Below are 26,809 nucleotides of genomic sequence, written 5' to 3'. Positions count from 1 at the left end.
AAAATATGTGGATCCGCAGATAATCCGCCGATCCACGTGTTTTCCGACAAGTGGGAAAAACGGCAACTTATTTGAATAGGTCGAATGCTGATTCGACCTAAAAAAGTCAGAAAGTACCGTCTTTCTGACTTGACAGCAATTCCGACTAGAATTGAATAAACCCCTAAAATGTAAACACAGCAGGGAGTGTCTGTAGGATATAGTCGCCACCTGCATGCATCTGTGATCAAAGTGCTGCATCCGGAGACGCAGCATCAAATCACCATTGTTAGCCGAAGTACACTGGACTTCGGAAGTGGTCAGCAGGGTCCAGAAAGTCTGCGTCCGATTACGCAGAACTTGGGTATCAGCATGCCTACAAAATGGGGGTAACACGTCCCCATTTTATAGAATGATCTTGGTCGCTGCCCCCCAAATGCTGGAACATGTCAATCATGGTGTGGCTAAGGGAGGATTGCAAGCAATCACGCAGAATGTGTTCCATGCATACTCAGCTCCCCAACCACCGGATCAGGCTCTATGATGTCAAATTGCTTCTGCTGCTCTGGTTTTATTTACAATAGCCAGACTGGCTATTGATTGACAGTGAGTGCACTCACAGCCAATCAACAGCTGCTGATTAGCTGGCGGCCCTGCAGATGACAGAATGCTTTTGTGGAGAGGAGCAGTTTGTGTATACACATAGGGGGTAATTCAGATTTGATCGCTGGGCTGCTAACTTTGTGTTCAGACAGTCGCTGCCCCCAGGGGGAGCATAAATTCACTGTACAAGTGTGCGATCACATGTGTACGCCGAACTGCAAAAATCCAGTGTGTGCAGTCTCTGCGCAGCCCAGGACTTATTCCTTCAGTGCGATGAGAACAGGCTGATCGGCACCGGAATCTACCAAACAAATGGAAGATCGGGCGCTTTCAGGTGCTGTGTCTCTAATGCTGCTGCTATAACGTAGTGGGGGTAGTCACACCCCAACCATACATCAAAGAAAACCAAAGGAAAAAATAGCAGCGCTAATGGAATAGTTTGAATGAATCTAATATGAAGGATTGAGTGAAAAAATTCTTAAATTTAATAAAACATAAGTTTTAGGCCTCAATAAAAATTGGATGCAAGATCCACATATAACAATTTAAAACAATGAAAACAGCAATTGAGGGTCAATGATGCATAGCTGCTTATCACATTGATATCCGTTCCTAGTTTTATGCCTGGAACATATAGCAGAAAAAAACAGACTGACAGCGCAGTCACACCAATACACTTTACCCAAAGACCGCTAGAGGTGTAGTCCCTTAAGAGTGTCTCTGATGTTTATACTCAAAACCAGCCAGGTTCGGGGATCCTCAATTAGTACGGTGTCCTCTTTGTGGAGATGGGGTGATGGTGTTCCAAGTTGTTGGATGTTTTGTCCCGTTTTATCTGCAGATGGCAAAGTCCAGTATTTGGTCCGGATGTGATTTGGCAGCAAAAAGGTAGCACAATTGATGACCCAAGTAGCCTCCTCCTGACGCGTTTCGCTGCGAGCAGTGCAGCTTTTTCAAAGGACCTTCTGGTGATGAGTTGTTTATTTACAACCTCCTGGATGCCTACTGGAGAAGAGGCCCCAATCTGTGCAAGCAAAGGGAGTATGGATCCCCCCTCCCGCCCAACATATGTAGCAGAATCTACTGGAGAAGTGGCACCAGGGCACAAGTTAAGTATATGTGTGTATTAAAGTTTATAACTGTTTATTAAAGTCAAAAACTGTTACGGTGTGCGTGCCCTATCTTTATCTTAATATTTATTTTTCACGGGGACTATAGATACCAGTGAGACCTAAATGCCCTACATACTAGTAGTTCTCCAAGTACCGGCATGCAGAGGAGGCTTGCTGGGACCTGTAGTCCTCCTATAAAAGACAATATTACTTCTAACTGTAATTGAATGCTTTCAACTCGGTACCAATCACCCAGGCCTTTCGTGCACTGGAGAAGGAGGTCCCTTTTTTGAGGGGTTCTTCACTTCCCCAGGAATCCCCGGCCTAGGCTGAACAGTTAGGAGGGAGAATGCTTTGTCAAGTGTGTCCCCTGGCTGTGGCATTACCCCCCTGTTAGTAAGAGTCCAGTGCTGGTTTTTGGAAATATGGTGGACCCTTACATATCCCCCCCCCCCCCCCCCCATATTTCCAGAACCATGACCAGCTCAAGACCTTGGAGCTGGTTCAATGAAATACAGGGAACCCTTCTGTTTTTCCAGCATATTTCTTGAAACAAAACTGTCTCACATAGCCTGGTGCTGGTTATGCTTCTGAAGGGGACACACGACGATTTTTTACAAAAATATAACTCTTTATTACAATTGAAACACATAAACCTGCATTTTTCTCATTGATCCGTGGAGGCATCGCACCAAGGCCCTCACTCCGAGTTGTTCGCTCGCTAGCTGCTTTTAGCAGCCGTGCAAACGCTAAGCCGCCGCCCTCTGGGAGTGTATCTTGGCTTAGCAGAAAGGACGAAAGGATCGCAGCGCTGCTACAAAAAAAGATTGTGCAGTTTCTGAGCAGCTCCAGACCTACTCCTAGCTTGCGAACACTTCAGACTGTTTAGTTCCTGTTTTGACGTCAGGAACACGCCCTGCGTTCGGCCAGCCATGCCCGCATTTCCCCAGGCACGCCTGCGTTTGTATCTGACACGCCTGCGTTTTTCCACACACTCCCCGAAAACGGTCAGTTACCTCCCAGAAATGCCCACTTCCTGTCAATCACTCTGCGGCCAGCAGTGCGACTGAAAAGAGTTGCTAGACCTTGTGTGAAACTGCATCGGCTGTTGTGAAAGTACGTTGCGCGTGCGTATTGCGCCGCATATGCATGCGCAGAAGTGCCTTTTTTCGTCTGATCGCTGCGCAGCAAACGAAAACAGCTACCGAACAACTCGGAATGACCACCCAAACACGCTGCTTTATTGCAATTAAATTCACACCTTACAACACTCCACAAATCGCCTCAATACACTATTGAAAGACAATGCACCAGCAAAAAATGATAGTTAGTAAATGTGTGATGGGCACAGAAACGTTCTGGCGGTAAGGATTGGAGATAAGATCATGTCCAAGCGCCGGCTCTTCCTACGCTGCAAACGTATCCGGGTCGGATTGACTTGGGTTACCCATTTACACTAATCCTTCCCAGGAAAACCTTCCTCGCTACCACGGCTGGATTCCTGGGTCAGTGGACCCGGGCTGAGCCTTTTCCACTGACAAAAATCCCAGGGTCATGTGCAATAACCCGGGATTGTCATGTCAGTGGAAAAAGGGTATACAGACACTTAGCAATAGTGAGACATAAATTGCTAACCACACACTGTATGCTGTGTATATTTGTGTGTATTGGTGAAACTAGTGACGTAGCACTGTTCTTCCTCCTGTGTATGTAACACTATGTGCAAGCAGAGGGCAGTCAGTGTTGTTGGTGATGAGGAGACACACAGGGTTATTATTTTGTTATTCTTCCCAGCCCCTTTGTGGACGTGTGCGCTTCTGCTGAGCCGCCAGAGGGAGGTGTGATCCGCACAACAAGCAGGGACGGGAGGAAGAGACGCGGGCTCATACACACAGGATAAGCAGCAGCACATCTAGCCTGCATAATATACATAAACCAGCCTGGGCGCCAGTGTCAGGAGATAGCACAGCTTGCGGAGGGCAGTCCCTGTAGCCCTGCGGACCCCATGAGCAGGGTGGGTGCGAAGACACGCAGCAGCAGCAGCCGCCTGTTTGCGGAATACGCAGTCCCCGGGTCTTCCTTTGTCGTGCGCTATATTGTATAACTTTGTAACAAGACCCAGCAGCAGTTGCCTCTGTCCTGTATGTGCTGCGCTGCTGGCTCTGTGGCACCATTCATGTGGCAGGGCAATCCCAGTGCCACTGAAGGCAGAAGAGTCTAATTACAGCGGAATAATAATAAAAGTGATCGGGGCGGGCGGCCGGTGACCCTGCTGCGTGCGGGGAGGTGGAGAGGAGGCGGAGGAGGAGTAGAGGGGGTGAGCCGGGAGGAGGAGGGCAGCCCAGGCAGCATCCTCCCCAGCAGCGGCAGCAGCAGCACTAGGAGCAGGCTCAGGTTAGGAGCTGTCCTGCGACTTCGCACCTTGGGCACCCGCCGCTGTCGCTTTTCCTGTCTGTCCCTGCGCTGCTGCGCTACCCCTGGAACCCCGACCCTGCACCACCCACGGAGGAAACCTAAGGGAGGAGGAGGCGGCGGCATGGCTTCTACTACCACCTGCACCAGGTTCACCGATGAGTACCAGCTCTTCGAGGAGCTCGGAAAGTAAGCACCTCTCTCCTAATGCTCCCGACTAGTGGCCTGCTACCTGGGCATTGCTTAACTTTGTGCATATGCTGTGTATAATATACTTACCTTCTAGTATTGTGCGGTTATGGGCATTGCTGGCTCTCCGTAAACCTTACCAAGGCAGGGAGCTCCAGCTGTCATATATACAAGAGCAGAAATATATACAGTACGTAATCGTTGATTTACTATTTTGAATTCTGTAATTAAAGTCTATGAAGTGTTTTCTTAAATAATCCACAGCTAACCGGCCCTTTAATGTTGCAGATCACGTAAATGTAGATTATTAGTTGTGCTGCCAAATTCACAGCAGCATGTAGTATGTATCCTAGCAATTGAAATGATATGTATTTGTACAGTATACTGGCGTGTATGTAATAATGTGGCTTATATGTAGCCTGACACCAGGAAATAATGCCCTGATAGGCACACTGTTATCAGCACTGACAGAGTGAGCATGTCATATGAATAGCTAACAGATGGATGCCAAGTCATTTCATGGGTTTCAGCTGAAAGCATACAAGAGATTGTCTCCTTCAAAGGGAATCCCTACCCTAAAGATCTTGTTGCTATAGTATTTGAGCAGTGAAGAGGCACAAGTAAATGTCATCGCCACCAAGAGCTTATTCTGTACCATCTATTATATCAGTGAGGTGATAAGATAAGGAGAATGAGAGCTCTCCAATCAGTGCAAAAATGTAAGCTGTCATATTTCAGTTTATTACTGGAAATCAAACAAATAATGTGAAATGTTTGCTGCTGATTCAGGCAGAAGGAATGTGGGTCAGTGTGGAAATATTTTTCTTCTGCAGGTTTTCATTACAGCCTTTTTAAAGTTTGCACTTGCAGTGTGTGTGTGTAATAAATAAATAAATAAATAAATATATATATATATATATATATATATATATATATATATATATATTTTTTAATGAAGCGCCCTGCTGTGGCACCCTCTGTAACGTTCACCCCTGTAATCACAACCAGCCTGTGCACATATTACTATTGATAGGGGTAAGGAATACAATATAATTTATTTAGCCTGCTGTGAGAGGTGTATGTTAGCATTTCATTTTCAGAATGTCCTTCATGGTAGGGGGCAGCCACAGCGTGCTACGCGGCGTATTTACACACGTGAATTGTGGAGTTCAATTGTGTATCATTGACATACATGCATACTATAGTGAAGTTGTATCATACGCACGTAAGCCACGTGCATTCATGAGTGTGTTTAATAGGCATGCCAGCACTACTAATTCTTCACCCATTGCTTATCCAATACCACAGCACCTCAACTCTTGTAATTGCTGAAGGTCATGTTTTATTTTTTTCATCCCTTTGCTATAGCTCCAACATTATTTTAAGTGCTGGCATGGATGCAAATAAATCTTTTTGGTCCCCATAGCTAAATTTGTAAGGGCCACATGTACCACCCATGGGTGAAAAAAAGCCACATGCTGTTATGTGGAGTGCCAACTCCCCACCACCACAACTACCACCACTTCCACATCGTCCTCAGCTGCAAGCCGCATACAAACTACTATTGTACTTCAGCATTTGGCCATAGTTATCAGTGCTGTGTAGGGATACTTACATTATCGCTTGTCAGTCACATAGAATTTCCTGTGACGTTGCTGATCATATTTATCCTAGAGTCTAATGTAAATTATCTGGTAGTTAGACTGCAGCCATTATACTCTAATTCTGCCATGACTGTACCTATCTTAAAACATAAAAGGGACCATCTCCGAACTAAGCCACTTAACAGGGCTGCCCAGTTAGAATAATAGTCCATACATTACGCAGTTATGTGAATATACCCTGTACTTGTCCTATATTGTCTTTAACGGGGTCCAATGTTTAGATAGACAATGTCTAGGTCGACAAGCAATAGGTCGACCCCATATGGTCGACACTGGAAAAAGTCGACAGGTACAAAAAGGTGACACACATAAGGCTAACGCATGTAGACACATCCTTTTTAAGGTTATTTTTTGCATTTTTATACATCTTTTTCATACTTTACCATCCACATGGACTACGATTGGGAATAGTAACCTTCGCTCGCCATGCAAAGGGAACGCCGTACACTAATTGGGGTTCCTTGTGCTCTGGCTGTAAAATGACACACACACACACACAAAAAAGCTGTCGACCGCTTCATGTGTTGGCCTTTTGTACATGTTGACCATTCCTGTATCGCCCTTTTGCCAGTGTCGACCTAATGACTGTCAACCTAGACATTGTAGATCTTCTGTACCACACCTGTCTTGAACTGTAAGTCACTGTTTTCTTGTTTTGCTCACCTGTTACTCTGTAATTGGGCGCTGTGGGCCCTTTGTGGCATCATATAAATAAAGGATAATATATTTCTATCCAGTAAATCGCACACAATTACCAATTTAATAACTGTTCTGGAACTGTGGGATGATAATTCCCAAATGCATCAGTTTATGCAAACAGTTCTTTAAAGCTTTTGTGTCGTCCTTCCACATGTATCTATCTGCAAGGACCTAGCTGACAAATACAGTGGGGAATACCTATCTTCCCTCCAGTACAGCTAACAGTCCCCCTCCCCCTTTGTGAAATACAGTTTGTACTACAGATGGATTAGCCAGTGTGAGCTATATGTATCTTTGCTGCCAACTTGCTAGTAGAGGGAAGACCTTTGATTTGCAGATTCACATTAACATGATGTAAAAGAAACAGGTAAGTATTTGTTAGATCTGAACCTTGTAAAGTACATTATTTCATGGGTGCAAACTAATCCATTATAATTAAATTATAATCAACTGCAAGTGTGTGTTTTTGTTGATCTAATATATTAATAAAGCTGGTATTTTACTCCCCAACCCAAGGTTCCCTTTTGAATTTAATAATGTGAAAAAAATGCAGTGCAAATGTTGTCTTGGGGCATTGTGTGCCCGCTGTTGAGATGAGAAACGCATTATTACAGTACAAGCATGAATTTTTGGGACCATGTCTGTTGTAGCAAAAACATTTGTAAAACCTGATTTGGGTTGATCTATTTTTTTTTTTTTTTTAATATATTAATTTACTTATATTTATTTTTTTCAATTCTTGGAAATGAAATCAAAGATGGGCTTTCAGTTTTGCTGTGCATGTTTGAGTTGAAATTAGCTTCACACATGTTCAGCTAAGTAGCTGGCCCGATGACGCTATAAGGTATCTCCTGCCGCTCCAGGCGAATATTACCTCTGCAGCTCAGTAGCACTCAACTGTCCCAGTGAATACAGATCTTTTAAAAATAGTTTTTGTCATTTAAAAGCAATATTACTTATCTGTGGATTGGTGAACATTATGATTATTGCTGCCTGGCCTTTCATTTTCCTTTTACATTTGGTGATTATGTTTTGTTTACTTCTATGCATTTTTTTAAGCTATATTGTATACATATACTGTATATACTGAAGTCTGGACTGAAACATACTTTCGGTCAGTCCCGTGCATACAAGGAAGAGTAGTCTGATCTCCCTGTCAGCTTCCTAGTGAAGGGGGCAGGATGAGGAGATTGCACATGTAATTACAGTGTCGTATGGAGGGGGTGGGGCTAAATTACACATTCTCGTCATTTAGCCCCACAGACCTGCGAATCACACCATTTTGGGGCGGGGTCTAGTGACTGAAAGCCAGTCCCGTCCTCTGAAGTTGTAAGCAGCATCTCCTCTTCAGGTTTCTCTTGGAGAGGAGACTTCAAAAGTAGGGAACTTTGGACTGAAATCTTATATTGGGCATCAAGGAACTCTATGGTGTTATAACAAAACAGTGAGAAAATAGGCCTTATTCTGAGGTTGGGAGTAAAGCAATATAACAAGTCTCTGTGTCCCTGTACGAGCCCTGCTGCAATGCAATGAGTGCAATTACATTAATTTATGTTTCTCTGACGTCCTAGTGGATGCTGGGGACTCCGTCAGGACCATGGGGAACAGCGGCTCCGCAGGAGACATGGCACAAAAGTAAAAGCTTTAGGATCAGGTGGTGTGCACTGGCTCCTCCCCCTATGACCCTCCTCCAAGCCTCAGTTAGATTTTTGTGCCCGGCCGAGAAGGGTGCAATCTAGGTGGCTCTCCTAAAGAGCTGCTTAGAGTAAAAGTTTTGTTAGGTTTTTTATTTTCAGTGAGTCCTGCTGGCAACAGGCTCACTGCATCGAGGGACTTAGGGGAGAGAAGTGAACTCACCTGCGTGCAGGATGGATTGGCTTCTTAGGCTACTGGACACCATTAGCTCCAGAGGGAGTCGGAACACAGGTCTCACCCTGGGGTTCGTCCCGGAGCCGCGCCGCCGACCCCCTTGCAGATGCCGAAAAGTGAAGAGGTCCAGAAACCGGCGGCAGAAGACTTTTCAGTCTTCATAAGGTAGCGCACAGCACTGCAGCTGTGCGCCATTGTTGTCAGCACACTTCATAGCAACGGTCACTGAGGGTGCAGGGCGCTGGGGGGGGCGCCCTGGGCAGCAATGATAGTACCTTATTCTGGCTAAAAATACATCGGGCTATATGGATGTATTTAACCCCTGCCAGGTCTCAGAAAAACGGGAGAAGAAGCCCGCCGAAATGGGGGCGGGGCCTATTCTCCTCAGCACACAGCGCCATTTTCCCTCACAGAAATGCTGGTGGGAAGGCTCCCAGGCTCTCCCCTGCACTGCACTACAGAAACAGGGTTAAAACAGAGAGGGGGGGCACTTATTTGGCGATATGACTATATATATTAAAATGCTATAAGGGAAAAACACTTATATAAAGGTTGTCCCTGTATAATTATAGCGTTTTTGGTGTGTGCTGGCAAACTCTCCCTCTGTCTCCCCAAAGGGCTAGTGGGGTCCTGTCCTCTATCAGAGCATTCCCTGTGTGTGTGCTGTGTGTCGGTACGTGTGTGTCGACATGTATGAGGACGATGTTGGTGAGGAGGCGGAGCAATTGCCTGTAATGGTGATGTCACTCTCTAGGGAGTCGACACCGGAATGGATGGCTTATTTAAGGAATTATGTGATAATGTCAACACGCTGCAAGGTCGGTTGACGACATGAGACGGCCGGCAAACCAATTAGTACCTGTCCAGGCGTCTCAAACACCGTCAGGGGCTTTAAAACGTCCTTTTACCTCAGTCGGTCGACACAGACACAGACACGGACACTGACTCCAGTGTCGACGGTGAAGAAACAAACGTATTTTCCTTTAGGGCCACACGTTACTTGTTAAGGGCAATGAAGGAGGTGTTACATATTTCTGATACTACAAGTACCACAAAAAAGGGTATTATGTGGAGTGTGAAAAAACTACCTGTAGTTTTTCCTGAATCAGATAAATTAAATGAAGTGTGTGATGATGCGTGGGTTTCCCCCGATAGAAAATTATTGGTGGTATACCCTTTCCCGCCAGAAGTTAGGGCGCGTTGGAAAACACCCCTTAGGGTGGATAAGGCGCTCGCACGCTTATCAAAACAAGTGGCGGTACCGTCTCCAGATAGGGCCGCCCTCAAGGAGCCAGCTGATATGAGGCTGGAAAATATCCTAAAAAGTATATACACACATACTGGTGTTATACTGCGACCAGCGATCGCCTCAGCCTGGATGTGCAGCGCTGGGGTGGCTTGGTCGGATTCCCTGACTGAAAATATTGATACCCTTGACAGGGACAGTATTTTATTGACTATAGAGCATTTAAAGGATGCATTTCTATATATGCGAGATGCACAGAGGGATATTTGCACTCTGGCATCAAGAGTAAGTGCGATGTCCATATCTGCCAGAAGTTGTTTATGGACACGACAGTGGTCAGGTGATGCAGATTCCAAACGGCACATGGAAGTATTGCCGTATAAAGGAGAAAAAGACAACGTCTTTTCAGCCTCAGTCCTTTCGTCCCCATAAGGGCAAGCGGGCAAAAGGCCAGTCATATCTGCCATGGGATAGAGGAAAGGGAAGAAGACTGCAGCAGGCAGCCCATTCCCAGAAACAGAAGCCCTCCACCGCTTCTGCCAAGTCCTCAGCATGACGCTGGGGCCGTACAAGCGGACTCGGGTGCGGTGGGGGGGGGTCGTCTCAAGAGTTTCAGCACGCAGTGGGCTCACTCGCAGGTGGACCCCTGGATCCTACAAGTAGTATCCCAGAGGTACAGATTGGAGATTCGAGACGTCTCCCCCTCGCAGGTTCCTGAAGTCTGCTTTACCAATGTCTCCCTCCGACAGGGAGGCAGTAGTGGAAACAATTCACAAGCTGTATTCCCAGCAGGTGATAATCAAAGTACCCCTCCTACAACAAGGAAAGGGGTATTATTCCACACTATATTGTGGTACTGAAGCCAGACGGCTCGGTGAGACCTATTCTAAATCTGAAATAGTTGAACACTTACATACAAAGGTTCAAATCAAGATGGAGTCACTCAGAGCAGTGATAGCGAACCAGGAAGAAGGGGACTATATGGTGTCCCGGGACATCAGGGATGCTTACCTCCATGTCCCAATTTGCCCTTCTCACCAAGGGTACCTCAGGTTCGTGGTACAGAACTGTCACTATCAGTTTCAGACGCTGCCGGTTGGATTGTCCACGGCACCCCGGGTCCTTACCAAGGTAATGGCCGAAATGATGATTCTTCTTCAAAGAAAATGGACGATCTCCTGATAGGGGCAAGGTCCAGAGAACAGTTGGAGGTCGGAGTAGCACTATCTCAAGTAGTTCTACGACAGCACGGGTGGATTCTAAATATTCCAAAACCGCAGCTGTTTCCGACGACACGTCTGCTGTTCCTAGGGATGATTCTGGACACAGTCCAGAAAAAGGTGTTTCTCCCGGAGAAGAAAGCCAGGGAGTTATCCGAGCTAGTCAGGAACCTCCTAAAACCAGGAAAAGTGTCAGTGCATCATTGCACAAGGGTCCTGGGAAAAATGGTGGCTTCTTACGAAGCGATTCCATTCGGTAGATTTCACGCAAGAACTTTTCAGTGGGATCTGCTGGAAAAATGGTCCGGATCGCATCTTCAGATGCATCAGCGGATAACCCTGTCTCCAAGGACAAGGGTGTTTCTTCTGCGGTGGCTGCAGAGTGCTCATCTACTAAAGGGCCGCAGATTCGGCATTCAGGACTGGGTCCTGGTGACCACGGATGCCAGCCTGAGAGGCTGGGGAGCAGTCACACAGGGAAAAAATTTCCAGGGAGTGTGATCAAGTCTGGAGACTTCTCTCCACATAAATATACTGGAGCTAAGGGCAATTTACAATGTTCTCAGCTTAGCAAGACCTCTGCTTCAAGGTCAGCCGGTATTGATCCAGTGGGACAACATCACGGCAGTCGCCCACGTAAACAGACAGGGCGGCACAAGAAGCAGGAGGGCAATGGCAGAAACTGCAAGGATTCTTCGCTGGGCGAAAAATTATGTGATAGCACTGTCAGCAGTGTTCATTCCGGGAGTGGACAACTGGGAAGCAGACTTCCTCAGCAGGCACGACCTCCACCCGGGAGAGTGGGGACTTCATCGGGAAGTATTCCACATGATTGTGAACCGTTGGGAAAGACCAAAGGTGGACATGATGGCGTCCCGCCTGAACAAAAAACTGGACAGGTATTGCGCCAGGTCAAGAGACCCTCAAGCAATATCTGTGGACGTTCTGGTAACACCGTGGGTGTACCAGTCGGTGTATGTGTTCCCTCCTCTGCTTCTCATAACCAAGGTACTGAGAATTATAAGACGTAGAGGAGTAAGAACTATACGCGTGGCTCCGGATTGGCCAAGAAGGACGTGGCACCCGGAACTTCAAGAAATGCTCACAGAGGACTCATGGCCTCTGCCGCTAAGAAGGGACTTGCTTCAGCTAGTACCAGGTCTGTTCCAAGACTTACCGCGGCTGCGTTTGACGGCATGGCGGTGGAACGCCAGATCCTTAGGGAAAAAGGCATTCCGGAAGAGGTCATTCCTACCCTGGTCAAAGCCAGGAAGGAGGTGACCGCAAAACATTATCACCACATGTGGCGAAAATATGTTGCGTGGTGTGAGGCCAGGAAGGCCCCACGAAGAAATTTCAACTCGGTCGATTCCTGCATTTCCTGCAAACAGGAGTGTCTATGGGCCTCAAATTGGGGTCCATTAAGGTTCAAATTTCGGCCCTGTCAATTTTCTTCCAGAAAGAATTGGCTTCAGTTCCTGAAGTCCAGAAGTTTGTCAAGGGAGTATTGCATATACAACCCCCTTTTTGTGCCTCCAGTGGCACTGTGGGATCTCAACGTAGTTCTGGGATTCCTTAAATCACATTTTAAACCGCTCAAATCTGTGGATTTGAAATATCTCACATGAAAAGTGACCATGCTGTTGGCCCTGGCCTCGGCCAGGCGAGTGTCAGAATTGGCGGCTTTGTCTCACAAAAGCCATATCTGATTGTCCATTCGGACAGGGCAGAGCTGCGGACTCGTCCCCTTTTTCTTCCTAAGGTGGTGTCAGCGTTTCACCTGAACCAGCTTATTGTGGTACCTGCGGCTACTAGGGACTTGGAGGACTCCAAGTTGCTAGATGTTGTCAGGGCCCTGAAAATATAGGTTTCCAGGACGGCTGGAGTCAGGAAAACTGACTTGCTGTTATCCTGTATGCACCCAACAAACTGGGTGCTCTTGCTTCTAAGCAGACGATTGCTCGTTGGATTTGTAGCACATTTCAACTTGCACATTCTGTGGCAGGCCTGCCACAGCCTAAATCTGTCAAGGCCCATTCCACAAGGAAGGTGGGCTCATCCTGGGCGGCTGCCCGAGGGGTCTCGGCATTACAACTCTGCCGAGCAGCTACGTGGTCGGGGGAGAACACGTTTGTAAAATTCTACAAATTTGATACCCTGGCTAAAGAGGACCTGGAGTTCTCTCATTCGGTGCTGCAGAGTCATCCGCACTCTCCCGCCCGTTTGGGAGCTTTGGTATAATCCCCATGGTCCTGACGGAGTCCCCAGCATCCACTAGGACGTCAGAGAAAATAAGATTTTACTTACCGATAAATCTATTTCTCGTAGTCCGTAGTGGATGCTGGGCGCCCATCCCAAGTGCGGATTGTCTGCAATACTTGTACATAGTTATTGTTACAAAAATCGGGTTATTATTGTTGTGAGCCATCTTTTCAGAGGCTCCGCTGTTATCATGCTGTTAACTGGGTTCAGATCACAGGTTGTACAGTGTGATTGGTGTGGCTGGTATGAGTCTTACCCGGGATTCAAAATCCTTCCTTATTATGTACGCTCGTCCGGGCACAGTATCCTAACTGAGGCTTGGAGGAGGGTCATAGGGGGAGGAGCCAGTGCACACCACCTGATCCTAAAGCTTTTACTTTTGTGCCCTGTCTCCTGCGGAGCCGCTGTTCCCCATGGTCCTGACGGAGTCCCCAGCATCCACTACGGACTACGAGAAATAGATTTATCGGTAAGTAAAATCTTATTTTTTATGCAGGGTAAATACTTTTCTATTCATCTAGCCTACTAATACTGGGTAGCTGTTATTTTTACACTGTAATTTAGTTTTCAGTTTGGACAGACTCCTCTCACATCCAACATCTCTGCAACAGGGACAGATTAACAATAGAGCAGATGGAGCTACAGCTTCAGGCCTCCACATATAAATAGGCCCATCATCGTGGCGACATGATGATGAGTAGCTGCCCAGCTGGTCACACAGTCAGCCATAATTCAAGTATTAAACCTGTAATTCTGTTTTTCATGATTTTATTTATTTTTTAACAATGAATCTGCAATTTTCCTAATTTTCTGTATTTAGATAAGACACTGGCCACACCCACACAGCATTGGTCACCGCTGCTCCCCTTTTCAGTATAGGCCTTTGAACATTTTGCAGCCCCAAGCCTATGAACCCCTCATTCTGTCCCTACTCTGCACATTTTAAATCTGTCCCACCTGCAGTGCAACATGGTTTCTCTAACGTCCTAGTGGATGCTGGGAACTCCGAAAGGACCATGGGGAATAGCGGGCTCCGAAGGAGGCTGGGCACTCTAGAAAGATTTAGGACTACCTGGTGTGCACTGGCTCCTCCCACCATGACCCTCCTCCAAACCTCAGTTAGATTTTGTGCCCGGCCGAGGTTGGATGCACACTAGGGGCTCTCCTGAGCTCTTAGAAGAAAGATAGTCTTAGGTTTATTATTTTCAGTGAGACCTGCTGGCAAGAGGCTCACTGCAGCGAGGGACTAAGGGGAGAAGAAGCGAACTCGCCGGCTTGCAGCCGGATTGGGCTTCTTAGGCTACTGGACACCATTAGCTCCAGAGGGATCGACCGCAGGCCCAGCCTTGATGTTCGGTCCCGGAGCCGCGCCGCCGTCCCCCTTACAGAGCCAGAAGCAAGAAGATGGTCCGAAAAATCGGCGGCATGAAGACATCAGTCTTCACCAAGGTAGCGCACAGCACTGCAGCTGTGCGCCATTGCTCCTCTCACACTTCACACTCCGGTCACTGAGGGTGCAGGGCGCTGGGGGGGGGGGCGCCCTTAGGCAGCAATAAAAACACCTTGGCTGGCAAAAATACCTCAATATATAGCCCCAGGGGCTATATATGAGGTAAATACCCCTGCCAGATTCCATAAAAAAGCGGGAGAATAGGCCGCGGAAAAGGGGCGGAGCTATCTCCCTCAGCACACTGGGCGCCATTTTCCCTCACAGTTTCGCTGGAAGGAAGCTCCCTGGCTCTCCCCTGCAGACTACTCTACAGAAAAGGGTAAAAAAGAGAGGGGGGGGGGGGCATTTAATTTGGCGCAGTATATAGTTATATTAAAAAGCAGCTATAAGGGACATAACTCAGTTAGTCCCTGCCTTATATAGCGCTCTGGTGTGTGCTGGCATACTCTCACTCTGTCCCCCCAAAGGGCTTTTGTGGGTCCTGTCCTCTATATAGAGCATTCCCTGTGTGTGTGGAGTGTGTCGGTACGGCTGTGTCGACATGTTTGATGAGGATAATGAGGTGGAGGCGGAGCAGATGCCTTTAGAAGGGATATCACCCCCTGGGGGGCAGACACCTGAGTGGATGTGCTTATGGAAAGAAATGAGTGCACGTATAGACTCATTACATAAGAAATTTGACGACATGCCGACTGCGGGACAGCCGAGTTCTCAGCTCGTGCCTGTCCAGGTGTCTCAAAAGTCATCAGGGGCTCTGAAACGCCCGCTATCTCAGATGGCACAAGTAGATGTCGACACGGATACTGACACCAGTGTCGACGACGATGAGTCAAATTTAATGCCCATTAAGGCCATTCACTGCATGATTGAGGCAATGAAAGAGGTGTTAAATATCTCTGATTTACATCCAGGTACCACAAAAAAGGGTATTATGTTTGGGGAGAAAAAACTACCTGTAGTTTTTCCCCCATCAGATGAATTAAATGAAGTGTGTGAAGAAGCGTGGGCTTCCCCTGATAAAAAATTGGTAATTCCTAAGAAGGTACTATTGGCGTTCCCTTTCCCGCCAGAGGATAGGTTACGTTGGGAAACACCTCCTAGGGTGAATAAAGCGCTCACACGTTTGTCTAAAAAGGTGGCACTACCGTCTCAGGATACGGCCGCCCTTAAGGAACCTGCTGATAGAAAGCAGGAGGCAATCCTGAAGTCTGTATATACACACTCAGGCATTATACTTAGACCAGCTATTGCGTCAGCATGGATGTGCAGTGCTGCCGCTGCGTGGTCGGATAAACTGTCAGAAAATATTGACACACTAGACAGAGACACGATTCTGCTAACAATTGACCATATCAAAGACTCAGTCTTATATATGAGAGATGCACAGAGGGAAGTCTGCCGGCTGGCATCTAAAATAAGTGCATTGTCCATCTCTGCTAGGAGATGCTTATGGACTCGCCAGTGGACTGGAGATGCAGATTCCAAAAGGCACATGGAAGGGGCCCGCCTCATGAATTTCAGCGATCAGTGGGCTCGCTCACAGGTGGATCCCTGGATCCTTCAAATAGTATCTCAGGGGTACAAGCTGGAATTCGAGGCGGCTCCACCCCACCGGTTCCTAAAATCTGCCTTGCCGATTGCTCCCTCAGGCAGGGAGGCGGTGCTAGCTGTGATTCACAAGCTGTATTCCCAGCAGGTGATAATCAAGGTACCCCTACTTCAACAAGGCCGGGGTTACTATTCCACACTATTTGTGGTGCCGAAACCGGACGGTTCGGTGAGACCCATTTTAAATTTGAAATCCTTGAACACATACATAAAAAAATTCAAGTTCAAGATGGAATCGCTCAGGGCGGTTATTGCAAGCCTGGAGGAGGGGGATTACATGGTATCCCTGGACATCAAGGATGCTTACCTGCATGTCCCCATTTACCATCCTCACCAGGAGTACCTCAGATTTGTGGTACAGGATTGCCATTACCAATTCCAGACGCTGCCGTTTGGACTCTCCACGGCACCGAGGGTATTTACCAAGGTTATGGCGGAAATGATGATACTCCTTCGAAAAAAGGGAGTTTTAATTATCCCATACTTGGACGATCTCCTAATAAAGGCACGATCCAAGGAACAGTTGTTAGTGGGAGTGGCACTATCTCAGGAAGTGCTGCGCCAGCACGGCTGGATTCTGAATATCCCAAAGTCACAGCTGGTCCCGACGACACGTCTAATGTTCCTAGGAATGATTCTGGACACAGTCCAGAAAAAAGTGTTTCTCCCGGAGGAGAAAGCCAGGGAGTTGTCTTCTCTAGTCAGAGACCTCCTAAAACCAAAACAGGTATCGGTGCATCACTGCACGCGGGTCCTGGGAAAGATGGTAGCTTCTTACGAAGCAATTCCATTCGGCAGATTCCATGCCAGGATTTTTCAGTGGGACCTGTTGGACAAGTGGTCCGGATCGCATCTTCAGATGCATCGCTTGATAACCCTGTCCCTAAGAACCAGGGTGTCTCTTCTGTGGTGGCTGCAGAGTGCTCATCTTTTGGAGGGCCGCAGATTCGGCACACAGGACTGGGTCCTGGTGACCACGGATGCCAGCCTACGAGGCTGGGGGGCAGTCACAAAGGGAAGAAACTTCCAAGGACTATGGTCAAGTCAGGAGACTTCCCTTCACATAAATATTCTGGAACTAAGGGCCATTTACAATGCCCTAAGTCAAGCAAAATCCCTGCTCCTACACCAGCCGGTGCTGATCCAGTCAGACAACATCACGGCAGTCGCCCATGTGAATCGACAGGGCGGCACAAGAAGCAGGATGGCAATGGCAGAAGCCACAAGGATTCTCAGATGGGCGGAAAATCATGTACTAGCACTGTCAGCAGTGTTCATCCCGGGAGTGGACAACTGGAAAGCAGACTTTCTCAGCAGGCACGACCTCTACCCGGGAGAGTGGGGACTTCATCCAGAAGTCTTCCAAATGATTGTAAATCAGTGGGGTCGTCCACAGGTGGACATGATGGCGTCCCGCCTAAACAAAAAACTAGAGAGGTATTGCGCCAGGTCAAGAGACCCTCAGGCGATAGCTGTGGACGCTCTAGTGACACCGTGGGTGTACCAGTCAGTTTATGTGTTCCCTCCTCTACCTCTCATACCAAAGGTATTGAGAATAATAAGAAAGCGAGGTGTAAACACAATTCTCGTGGTTCCGGATTGGCCAAGAAGAGCGTGGTACCCGGAACTTCAAGAGATGATCTCAGAGGACCCGTGGTCTCTGCCGCTCAGACAAGACCTGCTACAGCAGGGGCCCTGTCTGTTCCAAGACTTACCGCGGCTGCGTTTGACGGCATGGCGGTTGAACGCCGGATCCTGAAGGAAAAGGGCATTCCGGAGAAAGTCATTCCTACGCTTATTAAAGCTAGGAAAGAGGTTACAGCAAATCATTATCACTGCATATGGCGGAAGTATGTTGCATGGTGTGAGGCCGAAAAGGCCCCAACAGAGGAATTTCAACTAGGTCGTTTTCTGCATTTCCTGCAAGCAGGAGTTAATATGGGCCTAAAACTAGGCTCCATTAAAGTACAGATCTCGGCTCTGTCGATTTTCTTTCAAAAAGAACTAGCTTCAGTACCTGAAGTTCAGACATTTGTGAAAGGAGTGCTGCATATTCAGCCCCCATTTGTGCCTCCTGTGGCACCTTGGGATCTCAACGTGATGTTGAGTTTCTTAAAATCACATTGGTTTGAGCCACTAAAAACCGTGGATCTGAAATATCTCACGTGGAAAGTGGTCATGTTATTGGCTTTGGCTTCAGCCAGGCGTGTGTCAGAATTGGCGGCTTTATCATGTAAAAGCCCTTATCTGATTTTCCATATGGATAGGGCAGAATTGAGGACTCGTCCCCAATTTCTCCCAAAGGTGGTGTCAGCGTTTCACCTGAACCAACCTATTGTGGTGCCTGCGGCTACTAGGGACTTGGAGGACTCCAAGTTGCTAGACGTTGTCAGGGCCCTGAAAATATATGTTTCCAGGACGGCTGGAGTCAGAAAATCTGACTCGCTGTTTATCCTGTATGCACCCAACAAGCTGGGTGCTCCTGCTTCTAAGCAGACTATTGCTCGCTTGATTTGTAGTACAATTCAGCTTGCTCATTCTGTGGCAGGCCTGCCACAGCCAAAATCTGTAAATGCCCATTCCACTAGGAAGGTGGGCTCATCTTGGGCGGCTGCCCGAGGGGTCTCGGCTTTACAACTTTGCCGAGCAGCTACTTGGTCAGGGGCAAACACGTTTGCAAAATTCTACAAATTTGATACCCTGGCTGAGGAGGACCTGGAGTTCTCTCATTCGGTGCTGCAGAGTCATCCGCACTCTCCCGCCCGTTTGGGAGCTTTGGTATAATCCCCATGGTCCTTTCGGAGTTCCCAGCATCCACTAGGACGTTAGAGAAAATAAGAATTTACTCACCGGTAATTCTATTTCTCGTAGTCCGTAGTGGATGCTGGGCGCCCATCCCAAGTGCGGTTTATCTGCAATACTTGTACATAGTTATTGTTAACTAAATCGGGTTATTGTTGAGCCATCTGTTGAGAGGCTCAGTTGTTTCATACTGTTAACTGGGATTCATATCACGAGTTGTACGGTGTGATTGGTGTGGCTGGTATGAGTCTTACCCGGGATTCAAAATCCTTCCTTATTGTGTACGCTCGTCCGGGCACAGTGTCCTAACTGAGGCTTGGAGGAGGGTCATGGTGGGAGGAGCCAGTGCACACCAGGTAGTCCTAAATCTTTCTAGAGTGCCCAGCCTCCTTCGGAGCCCGCTATTCCCCATGGTCCTTTCGGAGTTCCCAGCATCCACTACGGACTACGAGAAATAGAATTACCGGTGAGTAAATTCTTATTTTTTCCAAGGTGCAGTGTTGCCTTTTTTTTTTTTTTGCTTTACTTTCAGCTCGATATTAGTCCCACTCTACGCATATCTGTATTTACTAACGATGTATTCATGAAGAAAATCACAAAGGACAGCTATTGCGGTAAGAGCTGTCCTTTGTGATGATAGGACTTCCATGGTTTAGGACCTGGAGTCCTGTCTGTGCATGCATCGGATGAGACACATGCCACGGGTGGTGCTCGGAGGGATCCGGTTGGATACCTCTCAGCGGAGAGATGCAATAGAAGCCCATAGGCTTCTACAGGACAACGCCATCTGAAAATGGCTTTGTCCACCGCATCCAAGTCCTGGAATTTATTACATTCTGAGGCTTGGTGCATATGTGGTAAGCGGCCAAACCTCTGGAAACTGCAGTTTTCTGCTTCTGCATCTTGCATCAGTTATACCGCTTTTACACCAACAGAGGCAGGTCGCAGCCGGGAGTCTGACATGGGTGCTACCCGGCTGCGCCCCGCCTCAGCCCCTTATCCCACTGCTGTCTCCAACCCAGTATATTGCCGGGTTTGTGACGTTGCCAGTGACGCGACGGGGTGGCGTTTGGAGATCACATGATCTCCAAGCGCGGCCTGTCAATTCACTGTGAACGGGAGCCTTGTCGATGTGACCCGGCTCCCGTTTACACGGCACAGCTTGCCGGGTTGAACCCGTGTTCAACCCTGCAAGCTACCCGGGTGGAAATACCGGGTCAATCGACCCTGATTATTCCAACTGGGACCATTTACACCGCAAAACGGGATATGCACGCTCATGTTCAATAACCCGTATTAGAAGCTGACGGTGTAAAAGGGGTATTATTGTAATGCCAGAGTCACTATATCACTTTCTTACTTCTGCAATTGTACTATCTTTTACACAAATCAACCAATCGCAATGTGCCTGTACACCTGCAGTGTAAGTTCTAAGGGAGCACTTGTCTGATCAGAAATATTTCCACAACACTTGGAGCTGGCAGCTAACAAGATTGTCTCTCAATCCAAAATGATCTTATCAAGCATTTGGTTTTTAGAATATCTTACATTTCCCAGTTTGAGCCTCCTTAAATCAATTTTGAGCCACCCTATTGAGCTGTGCTGTTGTGTAGAATGTTAAGTTACAATAAGTGCTCATCGTAAGAATCAGATGACAGTACAGGTTGAGTATCCCATATCCAAATATTCCGAAATACGGAATATTCCGGAATACAGACTTTTTGAGTGAGAGTGAAATAGTGAAACCTTTGTTTTTTGATGGCTCAATGTACACAACCTTTGTTTAATACACAGTTATTAAAAATATTGTATTAAATGACCTTTAGGCTGTGTGTATAAGGTGTATATGAAACATAAATGAATTGTGTGAATGTACACACTTTATTTAATGCACAAAGTTATAAAAAATATTGGCTAAAATTACCTTCAGGCTGCGTGTATAAGGTGTATATGTAACATAAATGCATTCTGTGCTTAGATTTAGGTCCCATCACCATGATATCATTATGATATGCAATTATTCCAAAATACGGAAACATCCGATATCCAAAATACCTCTGGTCCCAAGCATTTTGGATAAGGGATACTTAACCTGTACTAGAATTTTGTTCACAACTAACTGGTGTAAATCCCCATATGAATATTGTAATGGTTTCCACATGTTTTCTCCATATATTACATTAATGTGTACTGTATTGTGTGATCCTATGTGTTCCTTTTACAAATCACTTGCATTATCTTCTTTTATTTGACGCAAAAAAAAAAACTACAGCCAGATACTTCAATATAAATTGCAGTAATATTGACCGCCATTCGGTGTAGCTAAATAGATCTGTGTTCTGCCTTCTAAACATAATTCTATTGCTTTAGGTTTTGGACAGTAGTTAGAATCGGTCATGCAATTATTGTAGAGTATCAGCCATTTTTAAGTTATTTTATGCGTTTCCAGGTTACCTAATCTCTGTAACCATACAATAAAATGGAGTATGTGATGTAACAAGTCCCATATTAAATGGGATAACTCTTACTTTTTAAGTGTGTGTTTAATTGCTTAAATGTGTTATATGAGTGTGAGAGAGCTTGTGACTGTAATTCGGTCAGGTAATTGATCAGAAGGCATTTTGTAGGTGAGAGTAGAGTGGGTGTTGAATAATTGGTGTACATTTCCATGTACAGTATCTCAAGACAAGAAAGCGACCAAAATAGTATTTAGCCAAAGCAAATGCTCCTGGAGTTGGTCTTATTCTCCATATTTTCTGTCTTTAATTTCTCTTACGTCCTAGAGGATGCTGGGGACTCCGTAAGGACCATGGGGTATAGACGGCTCCGCAGGAGACATGGGCACTGTAAAGAGTTTAGAATGGGTGTGCACTGGCTCCTCCCTCTATGCCCCTCCTCCAGACCTCAGTTAGTTCCTGTGCCCAGTGGAGACTGGATGCACTGCAGGGGAGCTCTCTTGAGTTTCTCTGAAAATACTTTTGTTAGGTTTTTTATTTTCAGGGAGCACTGCTGGCAACAGGCTCCCTGCTTCGTGGGACTGAGGGGAGAGAAGCAGACCTACTTAAATGATAGGCTCTGCTTCTTAGGCTACTGGACACCATTAGCTCCAGAGGGTCGGAACGCAGGTCTCACCCTCGACGTTCATCCTGGTGCCGCGCCGCCGTCCTCCTCACAGAGCCGGAAGATAGAAGCCGGGTGAGTATAAGAAGAAAGAAGACTTCAAAGGCGGCAGAAGACTTCAGATCTTCACTGAGATAACGCTGCGCGCCATTGCTCCCACACACACACACAGGCACAGCATGGGTGCAGGGCGCAGGGGGGCCGCCCTGGGCAGCAATAAACACCTCAATTTAATCTGGCAGCAAGTTAAGATACTGCAGGGGCAGTATGTTATAAAACCCCCGCCAGTATAAAGATATGAGCGGGACCGAAGCCCGCCGTCGAGGGGGTGGGGCTTGGTCCTCCAGCACTAACCAGCGCCATTTTCTCCACAGCATGCTGCAGAGAATCTGCTCCCGGACTCTCCCCTGCTGCTCACAGTAACAGGGGGCAAAAACGAAGGGGGGGGGGGCACATTCTTTGGTGCAAATATTATATGTTATAAGCGCTATTTAGACAGGGACTTTTGTTTTCAGTATATTGTGGCGCTGGGTGTGTGCTGGCATACTCTCTCTCTGTCTCTCCAAAGGGCCTTATTGTGGGTCAGTCCCCATATTTCAGTTATCCCAGTGTGTGTGGGGGTGTCAGTACGTGTGTGTCGACATGTCTGAAGCGGAAGACTTGTGGGTGTGATATTGAAAGTCGACAGTAACTAGGTCGACAATGTCTAGGTCGACCACTATTGGTCGACAGTAACTAAGTCGACAGGGTGTCTAGGTCGACAGGGGCTTTAGGTCGACATGTTCTAGGTCGACAGGTCAAAAGGTCGACATGAGTTTTTAATGTTATTTTGGTGTCGTTTTCTTCGTAGAGTGACCGGGAACCCCAATTAGTGCACCGCGTCCCCTCGCATGGCTCGCTTCGCTCCGCTACCGCTTCGCACGGCACAGATTACCGGTCCAATCGTAGTCCACGTGGATCGTTAAGTATGAAAAGGTTAAAAAAAAGAAAAAAATTGTGAAAAACTCATGTCGACCTTTTGACCTGTCGACCTAGAACATGTTGACCTAAAGACCCTGTCGACCTAGTTACTGTCGACTTTCAATCCGGATCCCGTCCCGGACACGAGGGTCTGCATGTTTAAGGAAAAGAAACCTGAGGTAACGTTTCCCCCATCTCATGAGCTGAACGCTTTATTTGAAAAGGTTTGGGAAACTCCTGACAAGAGACTGCAGGTTCCCAAGAGAATTATTATAGCGTATCCTTTTCCCGCGAAGGACAGGTTACGGTGGAAATCCTCGCCCACGGTGGACAAGGTCTTGACGCGCTTGTCCAAGAAGGTTGCACTACCGTCCCCGGATGCGGCAGCCCTCAAGGATCCTGCGGATCGCAGACAGGAAACTACCTTAAAATCAATTTATGCGACTACGGGTGCCCTGCTCAGACCGGCAGTGGCGTCAGAATAAGTGGATACCGCTATTGCAGCGGGGGCAGATAACTTGTCATCTGACATAGACACCCTAGATAAAGATAGTATTTTGTTGACCTTGGGTCACATTAAGGACACAGCCTTATATATGAGAGAGGCTGCGAGAGATATTGGGCTGTGGGGTTCAAGAGCCAATGCCATGGCAGTTTCTGCTAGAAGGTCCATGTGGACCCGTCAATGGACAGGTGATGCGGATTCAAAGAGACATATGGAGGCTTTGCCTTACAAAGGTGAAGTATTATTTGGGTACGGCCCCGCGGATCTGGTTTCCACGGCTACCGCGGGTAAGTCTTCTTTTTTGCCTTAAGTTCCCCCACTGCAAATGAAAACACCTCAATACCAGATGCAGTCCTTTAAGGCGCATAAGTTCAAAAAGGGTCGGGGCTCTTCCTTCCTCGCCAGAGGTAGAGGTAGAGGGAAAAGAACTCCAGCTACGGCTAGTTCCCAGGAACAAAAGTCCTCCCCGGCCTCTACAAAATCCACAGCATGACGCTGGGGCTCCGCTGCTTGAGTCCGCAGCGGTGGGGGCACGTCTTCGGCTCTTCAGCCAAGTCTGGGTTCAGTCGGACTTGGATCCTTGGGTGGTCGATGTAATATCCCATGGCTGCAAACTGGAGTACGAACGAAGATGTGCCTCCACGCCGATTTTTCAAATCTGCCTGGCCAGCTTCCCCCCCCCCCCCCCCCCAGAGAGGGAAATAGTTTCAGCTGCCATACAAAAGCTGTGTCAACAGCAGATGATTATCAAGGTTCCCCTAGTGCAACAGGCGAAAGGGTTTTATTCAACCCTATTTGTGGTTCCGAAGCCGGATGGTTCGGTCGGACCAATTCTGGAACTAAAATCCCTGGACTGAAATTGGAAAAAGGTTCAAATTCAAGATGGAATCTCTCCGGGCAGTGATCTCCAGCCTGGAAGGGGGGAATTTTATGGTGTCGCTGGACATAAAGGATGCATACCTTCATGTCCCCATATATCCGCCTCATCAGGCGTACTTGAGATTCGCTGTACAGGATTGTCATTACCAGTTTCAGACGTTGCCGTTTGGGTTTTCCACGGCCCCGAGAATTTTCACCAAGGTAATGGCGGAAATGATGGTGCTCCTGCGCAAGCAAGGAGTCACAATTATCCCATACTTGGACGATCTCCTGATAAAGGCAAGATCAAGAGATCAGTTGCTAAAAAGCGTGGCGCTCTCCCTGAGAGTACTACAACAACACGGCTGGATTCTAAATCTACCAAAGTCGCAGTTGGTTCCGACAACTCGGCTGTCATTTTTGAGCATGGTTCTGGACACATAAAAAAATAAAATAAAAGAGGGTTTTTCTCCCAATGGAAAAAGCTCAGGAACTCCAGAACATGGTCAAGGACATGCTAAAACCAAAAAGAGTGGCAGTTCATCAATGCACTTGATTATTGGGAAAGATGGTGGCGGCCTATGAGGCCGTTCCGTTCCGCAGGTTCCATGCGAGAACTTTTCAGTGGGACCTTCTGGACAAGTGGTCAGGGTCCCATCTACAAATGCATCGGAGGATAAGCCTGTCCCCCAGGGCCAGGGTATCTCTCTTGTGGTGGCTTCAGATCAATGTGCTGAAGTTAAGGGCCATATACAACGGCCTACTACTAGCGGGGAATCTTCTTCGCAACCTACCCGTTCTGATTCAGTCAGACAACGTCACAGCCGTGGCGCATGTAAACCGCCAGGGCGGGACAAGGTGCAGAGCAGCAATGGCAGAAGCCACCAGGATTCTTCGCTGGGCGGAAAATCATGTAAGTGCTCTGTCAGCAGTCTTCTTTCCGGGAGTAGACAACTGGGAAGCAGACTTCCTCAGCAGACACGATCTCCATCCAGTAGAGTGCGGGCTTCATCAAGAGGTCTTTGCAGAGGTAACAAGTCATTGGGGACTTCCTCAAATAGACATGATGGCGTCACGGCTCAACAAGAAGCTTCGGAAGTATTGTTCCAGGTCGAGAGACCCTCAGGCAGTGGCGGTGGACGCCCTAGTGACACCGTGGGTGTTTCAGTCGGTCTATGTGTTTATCCCACTTCCACTCATCTCAAAAGTATTGAGAATCATGAGAAAAACAAGAGTGCAGACAATTCTCATTGTCCCAGATTGGCCTCGAAGGGCCTGGTATTCAGATCTTCAGGAAATGCTCAGAAGATCCGTGGCCTCTTCCTCCCAGGGAGGACCTGTTGCAACAGGGCCCTGTGTGTTCCAAGACTTACCGCGGTTGCGTTTGACGGCATGGCGGTTGAACACCAAATCCTAGCTAGGAAATGTATTCCGGGGGAAGTCATCCCTACTCTGATCAAGGCTAGGAAGGAAGTAGCGGCGAAGCATTATCAGCGTATCTGGGGAAAATATGTATATTGGTGTGAAGCCAAGAATGCTCCTACGGAGGATTTTGAGCTGGGTCGTTTTCTCCACTTCCTGCAGACAGGAGTGGATATGGGCCTCAAGTTAGGCTCCATCAAGGTGCAGATTTCGGCCTTATCTATTTTCTTTCAGAAGGAATTGGCTTCTCTCCCAAAAGACCAGACTTTTGTAAAGGGAGTGCTGCACATCCAACCACCTTTTGTGCCCCCAGTGGCACTGTGGGACCTTAACGTGGTGTTACAGCTCCTTAAATCACACTGGTTTGAACCTCTTCAAACGGTTGACTTAAAATTTCTCACTTGCAAAGTAGTCATGTTGTTGGCCTTGGCATCTGCAAGGCAGGTGTCCGAATTGGCGGCTTTGTCTCACAAGAGCCCCTATCTGATTTTCCATGTGGATCGGGCGGAGTTAAGAACTCGCCCTCAGTTTCTACCTTAGGTGGTTTCGTCGTTTCATATGAACCAACCTATTGTGGTGCCTGTGGCTACGGGTGACTTGGAGGATTCCAAGTCCCTTGAGGTAGTCAGGGCCTTAAAAATTTATGTAGCCTGGACGGCTAGAGTTAGGACAACAGAGGCACTGTTTGTCCTGTATGCAGCCAACGAGGTTGGCGCTCCTGCTTCAAGGCAGACTATTGCTCGCTGGATCTGTAATATGATTCAGCAGGCTCATGCTACGGCTGGATTGCCGTTACCAAATTCGCTAAAGGCCCATTCCACTAGGAAGG

The 26,809-nt window shown here is 47.4% G+C and overlaps 1 protein-coding gene across 27 annotated transcripts in view; it reads left to right on the top strand.

Moving 5' to 3' along the window:
• The first annotated feature begins 3,459 nt into the window (after nt 1–3,459).
• The window catches only part of CAMK2D (calcium/calmodulin dependent protein kinase II delta), a 430,831-nt gene continuing 407,481 nt past the window's right edge, over nt 3,460–26,809 (top strand). For 8 of the 27 annotated variants that reach the window (XM_063920208.1, XM_063920207.1, XM_063920187.1 and 5 more), the window contains exon 1: nt 3,463–4,295. In XM_063920208.1, the coding sequence (XP_063776278.1) occupies nt 4,231–4,295 (65 nt within the window). In that variant the 5' untranslated portion in view covers nt 3,463–4,230. Of the gene's footprint in view, nt 4,296–26,809 lie in introns of all 27 variants that reach the window. The other 19 variants (XM_063920206.1, XM_063920204.1, XM_063920199.1 and 16 more) reach the window with 7 other exon arrangements.

The sequence above is a fragment of the Pseudophryne corroboree genome, chromosome 1, assembly GCF_028390025.1.
Source record: "Pseudophryne corroboree isolate aPseCor3 chromosome 1, aPseCor3.hap2, whole genome shotgun sequence".
In the NCBI taxonomy this organism is placed as follows: Eukaryota; Metazoa; Chordata; class Amphibia; order Anura; family Myobatrachidae; genus Pseudophryne; species Pseudophryne corroboree.
The sequence above is the reverse complement of the archived record's forward strand: the minus strand, read 5'-3'. Positions and strand labels throughout refer to the sequence as shown.